Source organism: Callionymus lyra, chromosome 16 (assembly GCF_982586985.1).
Source record: "Callionymus lyra chromosome 16, fCalLyr1.hap1.1, whole genome shotgun sequence".
NCBI lineage: Eukaryota > Metazoa > Chordata > Actinopteri > Syngnathiformes > Callionymidae > Callionymus > Callionymus lyra.
In genome coordinates this window covers 2,786,597-2,798,882 of record NC_141833.1, presented here as the reverse complement: position 1 = coordinate 2,798,882, position 12,286 = coordinate 2,786,597, and the positions used below count along the sequence as shown (strand labels likewise).

Below are 12,286 nucleotides of genomic sequence, written 5' to 3'. Positions count from 1 at the left end.
TCGTAAATAAGCAAGCAAAATAATACAAACTTAATAGTGCTTCATTCTATTTTGTACTCTTGCCTGGTGGTAAAACTGTGTTCATGTTGTGTTCATAAAACATGTTGTATATCAAAGAACCTTTGCAAACAACACTGTGGTCCGTGAAATATTGAGTAAGCAGATCTCCGTTTAAAGCGCAACAAATGTGTTGATTCAAGTGTCTCTTAAAAAGATCTTACAAAACTCTCTTTTCATTGAAATATTTACCTTAGAAAATGTGATTAAGCCCCGCCCACTGAACAATTTTTTTTTTTCTGGAGATGAAATATTGTTTACCCTAACCAAACCAGCACTTCTGTGATTGGACAAGCATGAAGGTTTGTCACCACACGTCATCCATCCTGGAAGTCTCCACCTCCAAGGGACTCGTTGTATAAACAAAGTGGTACATGATTACAGCTGGCTGGAGGAGGAGTAAATCCCAATAATTTGTTATAATGGGCTTCGCTCTTGTCACCTCTTGTTCACTGAGATTTCCGACGGGGCAGAACTTTATGAAGTAATAACTTCAAACATGACCATGATGAGAGACTTACTGCATCTTGGAGGGAAAGACTTCAACATTGACTCTGGGAAGTTGTCTTTAACAAACATTATTCTCATTAGTTTGTTGTTTAAATCCAACATCTGGTCATGGTGTACCATGATGTCAACTAGTAGATTTGATTAACCTAAGAAACCATGTCACAGTTGTAGTACTAGTTATGAGTTCTAATTCGACAACAGCAAAGTTCTGGCCTCGTCATCTCATGAGACGGTTGTGTGGTGTTCTGTGCACGTGCTCACTGGGAGCTTCAGTGTCTGTGTTGGATTGAGTTTCCTCGTCGTTCTGACTCGCAGCTGTTGCTGGTGTGGTGTCAGACCACTGACCTCTAAACACACTAGAGTTAGGTTTCTTCTGATCAAAGCTTCATCTTCTCAACCGCTCTTTACCTGAGCAGGTGTTTGTTGACCTGGCCACGCGCGGACTCGCCTCCTCTGTCCGGTTGAAACAGTTTATTGCACCCGATAAAAATAATAATAATAATGGTCAATGAACTAAAATAGAGGTTTTCCCAGTGTAAGATGTTGCTGTAATGGTCATTTTAGAAATTCTACAATATAACTTCTCATACTCGAGAGTAATGTGGTGTATATTCTGACACTAGAGGGCAGTATTAATCTTCAACACGTATTGTCACGTGGACTGAGACAAGAGACGTTAAGACGTACACGTTCTGATATAATGGTACACACACACACACGTTAAACAATTAATCTCTATTCTCAGTTTACTTTAAACAATGTATTCATTGAGTTGTACTCTTAATTGTTATGGTAGCAACTGGAGAGCCAGAAAAACATGTATCTGCTAAATAATTAATCTTTACAAAAAAAACCTGAAGTCACCATTTTCTTGGGGTTCTCCCAACTATTTTCAGGTAATGTTAATTCACAATGTCGTAGGTTCCATTTAAAAATAGCATCTGCAATCATCCTTAAAGAAACAAAAGAATACAAGAGCCCACATTAAATCTATATCTAATTGTATGTTAGTGTGCAGACAAGTGAGACTCTTGGGGATCGTGATGAATCCTATCTTTAGATAAAAGACACATTCTCACACAACATTAAGAAATAAGGGTCTGCGAGGAAGCTTGGAGTGACGGCTGCACATCAAGGCAGCGCAGACTTTATTCTCAAACACATTATAAGAATCTAAAAATAAGAAAATCTGCACGGAGTCCTTAAATCTGTCGAAAAAAAAACAAACAAGAAAAACAACAAAATATAGAGATACAGAGCGAGACGCATCGAGTCTCCCATTATTGATAAGACCAAACAAAGTTTGTCATTATTAAAAAAAACATTAAAATACAGTAAATCAAGCAACAGTTACAATTTTTAAATATGATGACAATATCGACCATGCAGCCCGGGTCATTAATAACGCACGCACGCACCCTCTTCACGGACAGGACCGCGCACCAACACGCTTTGGATCCAAATCAAGTGAACTACTGAGGGGGGGGCTGTCGTCTATTAAAGGAACATTTTCCTGCATTTTCCAACAAAGAAATTGAAGATTTCATTATTTCACAGACTATAACACACAGGAACAAGCTGTTAGCATTTACCTGGCTACAGCTAGCTTCAGATCACCGCTCCGAAACTTGTAAAACGTGTATTTACAGAAGCACAGTTTGTTGTTGGGAGTATTTGGTCATTAATCCTCGGTTTGACTTTGTACAGAAAATAAAAAGCCAACTGGATTTCTAACTGACAACAATCACAATATTTTACATTGGCTCTGCAGAGCCACTTGAAACAGGAGCTCAAATTTATTCATTTTTTACAAAAATCAGAATTGTATCACCTGGAGTGAAGGAACATAAACTGGGATGAAGTTAGTCTTCTTGACCAGCTTATTTCATATTTACATGAATTACCATTTGCATTCATTATACAGCAATCAGTAGAAAAACAGCCAGTTTGAAGAAGACGTCCAGAGCCAGAGCTGAAGGACCCTACAATTATTATTTTTAACCACGCTGGACCCCCAGAATCAGTGGAGGATGTCCTGAAGTGCAGTTTCCATGAGAGAGGTTTCTTGGTCTGGCAGCAGGTTCAAATACTTCTTTAGCTCAGGTACAAAGGTTTGTCCCTCTGAAGAGCCCTGGAATACAAGAAAACACATGAGTTAAACACACGAGGAAAACACGAACATGCATCTTTCTACTCCGCATGAGAGACTGAAAATTGGTTTTGAAGGATTTATTTTCATAATCCCTCACCTTAGCCTTGTCTTGTGTGCTAGTCATGTGATGCAGGCTGGTAGATGTGTATGAACTCAAGCGAGTTTGAAACCAGAATGGCTTCAAACAAGTATGTTAAGTTGATTTATTTCAGATTTTCTCTTTCAAAATGACTACAAAACAGTGTTAAAGTTCACTTTGTTAAGATGATTTCATTGATCACTATGTGAATGTGTGTCTTCAATTTGCTAAATACCATATCAGACCAGTGCTTTACGTATTCATGATCGCCAACCAATGCCTAATGTTAGCCGCCATAGTCCCATAAGCTCCGATGGTGTCAAAGAAAATTGTGACAAAATATTGGTCAAATACAGCGTTATCATGTGAGGAGGGGTATAACAGTTAAAATTCAAGGTGACGAATAAAACAAGACTAAATTGAGTTTACAAACTGTAGACCCTCATCATATTGACGACAAGTATGGTGTGTTCAATGATATGTGTACACAATAGCATGTGAGAAATCAGGAAACAACGTGTGCTTTTTTTAGCTGGAAAGGAAACAGCCTTTTTGAAAGATCAGTATTGATTTAAGGCCTTCCACCTGCATACACGTCTGTGTTCTTGACACATGGGTTGATGAAGCTTCATGAAGCATTGTCATTAGTTTAAGGACCAAAATGTTCGTCCATTTTAAAGTAGAGACTGGAGTACTTTCAAAGTACTCCTGGTTTACGTCAGTTGTTATTCTTTCAACGGCTGCTACAAAGGAGCGTAAAATATTGACGGGTTTAATTTTTTGTGCGAAAATATTTATTGTTGAGGCTTCAATACATGATGGAAATTATAAACAAGCAGCACGGAGGTATATAGATTGTATCTAAAAGTGTCTTTTAGAGGAAGATGAGCTAGAAGACAATGGAGCTCCAGTCCTACATTAAAATCACTCTGAAAGTAATCCTTACCCTTTGTTGGTCGACATGAGGGTTAGTAGAACATTAATGACGTTTTAATTTTGGGTTAACTATAACTTTAATGGCGGGAAGCTTTGAAAAACTTTAGGCCTTCAAAGTCAAGCAAGCTAAGACATTTCCTAGTTTGTTTATAGTGCTCCCCAAACATGACGGCACCTTATCTATCCACTATCTAAAGAGCAGTACAGCAGGTCTTGGACAAACATCAGCGAGAGTCGGATTACTCACCCGGTGCCGTTGTAATCGTTGCTCCAGTCTAAGGACAGGTGCTGGTTGGGCGTGTGTCGGCCCAGCTGCTGGTGGTAGTCCACTGAAGATGACATCACAGGCCCACTGTTGAGCATACTGCCTCCTATTGTCTGATAATCAGACTGGAGAGAGAGAGGGTAGCCCTGGAATCACACACAAGAAGACACGTGAGAAGATGGTCTTTGTTAACCTTAAGACAATGTTATTTCATCAAGGCCAACCAAGCAACAGTTTCTCTATAGAAATGATGAACGTACAGCCTTCAATTGAAAAGAAGGAGCTATATTGAGATGAACGTTTGTTAAGGATACTTCATCCTAGTTGTATTTAAAAAATTTGTGAATACCTAAGGAGCTGAATAACCTAGTTTTCTGATTGGACCTTCCCATACAAAACTGAGTTCCTGAAAAACAGGCACTGGAAATCTAATAGTGGCATAATCTAAACAGGCGTATGTCTTCCTTTACATTTCTTTAAACACATGATCAAGATGGTTATTCTGCAGCAGAGACATTAACAGTGGACCATGGCAAAACAAATGAACTTGGCTTTCACAATATGTAAAACAGTGACCAGGAGAAAAAACATATTCCCTTTGTTAGACAGCACTGGAGACCAATCGAGCTAACATGGCGCGGTCCAATCATAGCAGCATAAGCCCTTGCTTAATATGCAGGGCCTTATTAACCGTAAATAATTTGACCTGAAAGTGCCTTAGTTGTCAACCTGATGGGATTCAAATTCCTTTGCATTACACTTCTTTACTTATTTTTTTTAAAGGAAATGTGACAGTTACACATAACCTCTTTCATGATTTGTATTCATTCGGATCATAGCTAGTAATCACGGGGATATGGTGGATCCCCAGACTAATATGAAGACTTAACAATATTAATGGGTGGATGAAGCTTCATGAAACAGTGTCATCATTTTCAGACCCTGGCAGATGTAGATCTTGGCTTAAAATAGTAGGAGAACATTAATAGACTTGCTAAAGTCATACATTTTACAGTAGAGTGGCATCTTGTGGGCTCTGAAAATTAGGACAGCGCTTCATGAAGCGTCATCAGCCCATCACTAGTTCACTCACCAATGACATTTTTTTTTTCCTTTTTAATCCCTGAATATACAACTGTGGTCAGCTAGTCAGCAGGAGATTGAAGAATCAATTGTATAATTGTCAAGAGTTTCTTCGACAATGCTGCCAGTGGTTTGTGTTGTCATTGTCAGATGGAGTCAAGATAATTGTACCTCACAGGCCTCTATAGCACGCCTTGTCATCCTTTCACAGGGTACATGGATAATCTAAGACACTTCGAAACGTCTTTTCTTTTCACTCCTTTAACACAAAACATTAATAAGTGTTGACAACACGCACTGATCAGTCTACCGGGAACATGTTGTTTAAAAGTAAAACCAACAATTTCAAACTGAAATACTAATGCAAGGACATCTTTTTGTTATTCCACTTAAACGCTGAATCATCAACACTCGAGCTCTTTTATTCGTTGACAAGCGGCAGCCTGATTGCCTGGCACATGAATTGAGCCATAAAAGCCACTGGAATGAAATGTAGCCGCGATGAGTTGACAGTTCATCAACAGTAATTACAGAGTTTTAAGTGTCATGCAGATTGTATCATCGCTGAGGGGCGGCGGGGGGAAGAGGGGGATGAAAAGGTAAGAGGAGCAAGTTTAATGTCTCCCAAGTAGAAATCCAGCCAGTGCTGCGTCAGTGCAGGGTTGTGTGTTTGTGTGTGTGGAAGAGAGAGGCTGAAAGGGAAGTTAATCTGAGTGTTGTGTGTGAAAGAGGAGAAAGAGGAGGACAGCAGGTGGTTGGGTTCTCCCCCTCTCCTCCACTACCTCACCTATTCATCCATTGTTGAGTAAATTCTTCTCCTCCACTCCTCACAAAGACTCCATCTGCCTCTTTTGTCTCTCCTCGCTCTCCCATCCCCCATTATTTCTCATGAAAAAAAACTTAGTTCTGTCCTCTTCCTACGCTCTTACTTCAACCCCTCCCTTTCTTTTTTTTCATAGGAAAATGTATCATGCTTAGGCTCTATGACCATGTGACAACCTCCAGATTGCTGAGCAGCAGTTAAAGATGGACGTATAAACAGTCTAAATGACCAGATCAAAGTGAGTTAACTCGCAACTAATAAGCAATTATGTGCAAGTATCCCACATGTAGAGTTAAGTGGAGAAGATTATGGTGCTGACTAAAACATTGGTGCACTATAATAAGGGCAGGCCATTGTTGTCAAATAAACATCAAATACAAAATAACAGGTGGTTAGTTTGGTTCGTTGCTGAAACCACAGTGAGGGTCACGTGTACTTGCAGGATTAGCAACACAAGTGAGTCATATTTTTTTTAGAACCTCAAAGCAAGCATGCAGAGTTAGCATATACAAGTCATCGGTATAAAATCCCTTTTTTTAATACATGTAAAAATAGTTTGATGAAAACTAGTTATGTCGGATGAAGGTTCATGAAGCATCGTCCTCCCTTTCCAAGCTCAGTAGATGGCGCTGTTTGATTAATCATCATAAAAGGTTTCATTAAAATAATTCCTAAGAGCCTGAAAATTAGAGCAGCGTGCCATCTATAGGAGTGTGTATTGGCAAGAATCTGGCAATACGGTATATATAATAATACCGGGGAATGATAGAATTTACTGCGATACTGTAAGAACAAGAATATATTCCTGGTTTTGCGTGAGTAATTCACTCTGGCATGGAATGTTGACTCCTTTCATGTTTTGAAACCAAAATATGTCCAAACTTTACCTTAGAAAGAAAATGCTGTTGACTGTATCCCCTCGTCCTCAGTTATAGCCGAGATCTCTAGGGATTTTATCTTTTTTTTAATTAGCTGCGGAGGTTGTAATGACTCCTGCCATCTAGGAGCCTGGAGTTTAATTGCAACACAAAAATGAACAAACTTTGTGATATTTGTATATAATTGCAAATAATAATTTTCTTTCACACGTCATTGAAATTTTTTTTAAGAAAATCATTAAATGTTGGTACGGTAACCTGAAATAGTTTTTTTAGTGTATCGATGTTTTCTTACACACCTAATGAGCACATGATGACTGAAGCAAAGGTCACACCAGTTTGAACCACAGGGGCCACAGTGTGTAACAATCTTACCTGAGTAATGGCAGGTGAGTGGGTCATCCCGAGCGTGTGTCCACTGAGCTGCTGATGCTGGTGATGATGAGGACTGTGCAGCCCCCCCAGGTGTGCCTGACTGTGTAGAGGCGGGCTGACCTGGTGAGGGGGGGTGGACGCTGCCACCACGCCGCCTAGTGACAACCCTCCCTGGTGGGGCACGCTCGGCCTCGGTACCGTCCCTCTGGAAGACAAGGCCTGGAGCTGGGGGTGCATCTGGGGGTGAGGTGGAGGCAGGTGGTGGGGTCCGAGGGCGGGGTTGCCGGCGTGGCTGAGGCTGGATGGGTGAGGGTACTGCATGTACATGCCTGGGTGTTGGTGGGGGGGCATGTGGTGAGGGTGCTGGCCCTGGTGTCCGGAGTACATGGGAGGTTTCGATGTGTACATGGAGGTAGAAGAGGAGGAAGGTGTGGAGGAGTGGGGCGGCTTCATGTCAGAGGGGTCGTTGTAACTCTGTGGTGGACACCAAATTAATGAATTAACAACTTAATCAAACACAATTACATTTTTGTCCTACACATATTTAACTTGATCTTAACATGTTCGTGTCATACCTGTGACACCAGGCTGGCCCTGTAAGCTGCAAGTTGTTTCAGATATTCCTTCTTGGCCGTCTCAGTCTTCTTCTTATACACCTGTGGAAACCAGCTTCTGTTTAACACTCACGGACGAGAAAAATGTTGTTTTTTTCTTTCATATGTCCAGGATTACTCACCTGTTTCTGCTCTTCACCCAGACCGTCCCACATAGAGGCGACTATCTTGGACACCTCTCCGAAAGTGGCATTGGGGTTCTGGGCCTTGATGTTGGCCTGGGTGTCTCTGAAGAAAAGGGCATAAGCCGACACCGGCTTCACTGGCTCGTTGGGATCCTTCCGCTTTTTTTTCTTTGGAGTTTTGGGTTTCTTGCAGACGTCCAAAGCTAGAGGTCGTTTCTCTGCCACACTGACCTGTTGGATCAAGACGCAGAAAGATATGAATATTTATAATATAAACATGAATTCCAGGTTTTTCTTCTGCATGTGTAGTTTGTCTTTCAAATGAGAAACTACACATATATCGTTTGAAAATGTGCTTATTCTTGTTGTTTATGGTTTATTTCAATCTCATGTTGTTTACAGTACACATTTAAATCGAATGAATCATATACTTTAATCTTGTTTTGTGTACATCTATGAGGAATAATTTAAATAAACTTTAATAAACTGCAATAAAAAAATGTCTTACTGTATGCACGTGTGTAGGTGTTACCCTGAGTCCATCATCGTTGTCATCTTCATGGGCTGAACTGGAGGGAGATGGTGTAGCGGATTTGCTTCCAGGGGGTGAAGGAGAATTGTGGGTAACTGAGTTCCCGCCCAGGCTCAGTTGGGACTGGTTGATGGTTGAAAGCTGGCCCTGCGGTGTCAGGCCCGACTGGCTCCTCGGCCCGAGCGCTGCCTCGATTGGCTGTTGGCTGCTGTTAAACCGAGAATCCGAGTTCACCATCTGCTGCATCTGTGCAAACACACAAGTGAATATAGTTGTGAACAAATATCCACTTTGGTGCGTCAAAGACAAAGAAAAACACTCAACGCACATTTATGTTATTTTAGTTTAATCAGAAATCTTCTGATTTAATCAGTAATCATATAAAAATATAACATTTTGCCGAAGTCACTGCACCTAAAGGCAGTTGTTTGTCCACTGTGTTTGACTGAGGATTAGGGTCTAACAGAAAGAGGGTCCATTAAACATGTCTTTGATGGACAGGATTTGTACGACGTGGAGCTTTAATGAAATCTGATAGTTACCGTGGCAACAAGCAATAAAGGTCAGACAAAAGAGAGGATCAGAAGTCATCTAGAACGCTCAGCTGTGCAAATACATTTGTCTAGATTCTTATTGCTGCTGCACCTTTCCCTGAAAGATGAGAATATCACCTTGTGTATGCAGGAAGTTTAATAGTTCCACTCTGAGCAAGATAAAAACCGGCCTGACGGGGACCAGATTTACAGGCCCACCTGCGTCATGCAAACATGACGGCCATGTTTTTATAGGGCTTTGTGGTCTTTGACAACAAATGTCTGCCTGCAGCCTTCCAATCTTCACTAAATCTTATTTACAGTGGAGTAAAATGTCAACATGACGGATTTGATTTATGTACAACTGGTTTTACATTTCAACTATTGTAAAGGGCGTTTCATGCATTTTCAGGCCTCTAATGCCATTTTTTTTATTGTTACAACATTTATTTTCATTTAAATGGCAGTCTGGGATTTTTATTCACGTCTTTGTTTCTGTGTGTTTGCGGGACCTTTTGTATTCCAGTGTCAACATCACTAGACAAAGCCTTGTTGACCAACAGGTCAAAACTTTATTAATCTAATCACAACAACCTCTACATGCGTTGATAACATCTCATCAATCTCCCTTCATGAGTTGAATATATTCTTCACAAACTGAATTTCCTCAGACTAGCATCAATAAAAAGCCGTCTCGTGAGAATCTGACCATTTCTTCAGAAAACGAAAGTGTATTGTGTGGAAACTTTGACAGTAGTCATCATAGAGGAGCAGCTTTAGGTCACACGGATGTGGTGAGCTTGACTTAGGAGTGCATTATTCCACTTGATTTGGCGGCATTTGTGGTATTTAAACAGAAACTGTCATTTCACGTGATCATGCAACAATAGCTAAAAGATAATAGCTGTGGTTTGGCATTTGATGAGACTTTTTTTTTTAAATGTCACAGATGAACGAGCATCACCATTCATCAGTTTTGAATTTAAATTATTTCTTATCATTTTTGTTCTTGATTGATTTATTAAAATGCCAGTAATCTCTTGGTTAAAAAAATGTCCCGAATGAGACCTCCAGAGGGATCTATAAAGTTTTATCTATATATTTAAAGAAGAACTGTATTCTTAATCTTGTCAGAAACCACTATGAAGGTACGATAGTTTGGCATAGTTAAATTACATTTTTGCCAGAATATTTCTCAAAACTGAACCTTGCCGTTTTTACCAAGTGACCTTTATACATTTATATTTAATCCGTAATTTATATATCAAAATTTGTTTATTTAAAATGTGCAAAGCATAAGATCAATTGACACAACATGTATTCCTTCTGCATGTGACTGAATTGACAAACAATACACACAGAGAAAATATTTGAATACCATTGTATACATTTGGAGTTTACTATTTTTACATAAATTAAAAAAAAAACATTGTTCTACCCATCTATATACTCATCATCATCACTATATGTTTGTAGCCATGTATTGTATATTTGTTGTATTTTAATGCTGTAAAAGTCTGTTTCATTGGCTGCTTGCGTTTGCAACATCCAGTCTTTCCTTAGTCAGCCTCAAGTGGACACTTGGTGAATTGCATTTTGTTTGCACTTCAATACTGACTTTATATTTTGAAAACCCTATATTGCCTGTAGACGACGACCACAGCGTACCCTGTGTTTCAAACTTGTCACTGTAAACCAATTAAAGCAAAGAGAAAAAAAAAAAATTCTCCTGGGCAGAAGAGTTTGGTCAGCTGTGGTTGATAAAAAATAACAAATCACAATTACAATTCTATTTACTCGTTTACCCTAAATGTGCCTAGGTTACTGAACCTGCTTTTGTTTATGTCTTAATTTAATTGACTAATGTGTATTTTCCTTATAAGAAAAACCTGAATGCGAGCTTAGTTGTTAACGTAGATGCATGTTTGGAATTAAAGTAGTAAACACAGCCATGATAACAAATGACTTAACTCACTTTTCATCTTTAATTTCTGTTTTTGTCAATCTATTACCAGTGGTAATGGTCCTGCAAGGAAAAGCAATCGCACGCACACATGCACGCCTCAACCCCCAACACACCCCGATTAGGCAAAGCCAGGGAGGGTTGCTAGGCAACCATAATTCACTGACTGGCAGTAATGTATGTTGGAATGAGAATATAAAAGTGAAGTAGAGGCAGGAGAAGGTAGAGAGAAGGAAAGCAGCTCAGGATTGGGCCTAGGAAGACAGATGAAGCACTAAAAAAAGAATGACACAATTATAAGTAATATATTCATATATGACCTTGTTATATTTTACTAAAAGGGAAGACACGTAAAGATGTTTACTGAGATGTTGAAAGAGGACATGAAGAGGACAGGAGTGATACGTTAACGTGGAGCTGACTTGAATTTGGAAATTGCCCAAAGACAAAGAAGATAAAGGTGTTTTAATCGAAGAACATATGAGGGCAGGTTCTTTTTTTTTAGCTGATACTTTCGATTACTGAAAAAAATATTTGGAGCTAGAACAGAAAGATCATGAGTGGGAGGCGAGTTTCACTCTTAATGAAAAGCGGTGGGGGAAGCAGCTTTGTCATCATTGAGGATTCTCATTTTCCATAACAGAAGCTGTGGTTTTGCTTCAGCAACATCCGACTGTCGGTGTGACAAGTGTGTTACTCTGAACTCACCACAGACAAGGTGCTGGTCATCGGACCGCCTTCTGGGCTGAATGTCCGACGATCTTGGTTCAGCATGGGTCCTTCAGGGTTGTTGGCCATGTTGGGATGGTCCATCCTCTGCATCTGGTACTGGTGGTGAGGAGCAGATCTGGAGGTGTTCTCCAGAGGTGGGTAGTGTCCAGAGGAGGAATCGTGGGGAAGATGTGGAGGCAGCATGTGTTCTGGCAGGGTAGGAGGGGTTATGGGTGGAATGTTGTAGTCATCGTCCCCCAAACCTCCCATTGAATAAGACTGAGGACACAGAAGAAGACGAGAGACTTAATAAATGTCTGATTGGAGAGCCACAAATGTCCCTTTAGACACCTAAATGGGTAAAAAGTCACTTTTTTGTTGGTTTGGAGTCATATGATTACAACCTTTGGAAGAAAAAAAGCACCAAAAACCATTTCAATGCAACGTCTCATAAGTGGTTTTTGAATGCGGGACTGGCTCAGGTGCATGATCCTCCAGCTCACTGATATGACAATGACTTGTTGTGAGTGCAAAGACAAAAGAGCGAGACACGAGGAGGGAAATGGAGTGAAAGAATCATGCGAGAGAAGAGTGAGAGACATGGGGGTTAAAAGAAAGCGAGAGGCAGTGGTAGTGAAGCCCTCTCATAC

General features: G+C 40.2%; 1 protein-coding gene across 2 annotated transcripts in view; it reads right to left on the bottom strand.

Moving 5' to 3' along the window:
* Window positions 1-1,426: 1,426 nt before the first annotated feature.
* Window positions 1,427-12,286, bottom strand: part of tox (thymocyte selection-associated high mobility group box) — a 28,086-nt gene continuing 17,226 nt past the window's right edge. Inside the window, exons 4-10 of one of the 2 annotated variants that reach the window (XM_087811594.1) lie at window positions 11,634-11,915; window positions 8,406-8,675; window positions 7,895-8,128; window positions 7,734-7,814; window positions 7,159-7,632; window positions 3,982-4,145; window positions 1,427-2,698 (exon numbers count right to left, since the gene is read on the bottom strand). In XM_087811594.1, coding sequence (XP_087667720.1) covers window positions 2,662-2,698; window positions 3,982-4,145; window positions 7,159-7,632; window positions 7,734-7,814; window positions 7,895-8,128; window positions 8,406-8,675; window positions 11,634-11,915 — 1,542 coding nt within the window. In that variant the 3' untranslated portion in view covers window positions 1,427-2,661. The remainder of the gene's footprint in view (window positions 2,699-3,981; window positions 4,146-7,158; window positions 7,633-7,733; window positions 7,815-7,894; window positions 8,129-8,405; window positions 8,676-11,633; window positions 11,916-12,286) is intronic. The other variant, XM_087811595.1, reaches the window with a different exon arrangement.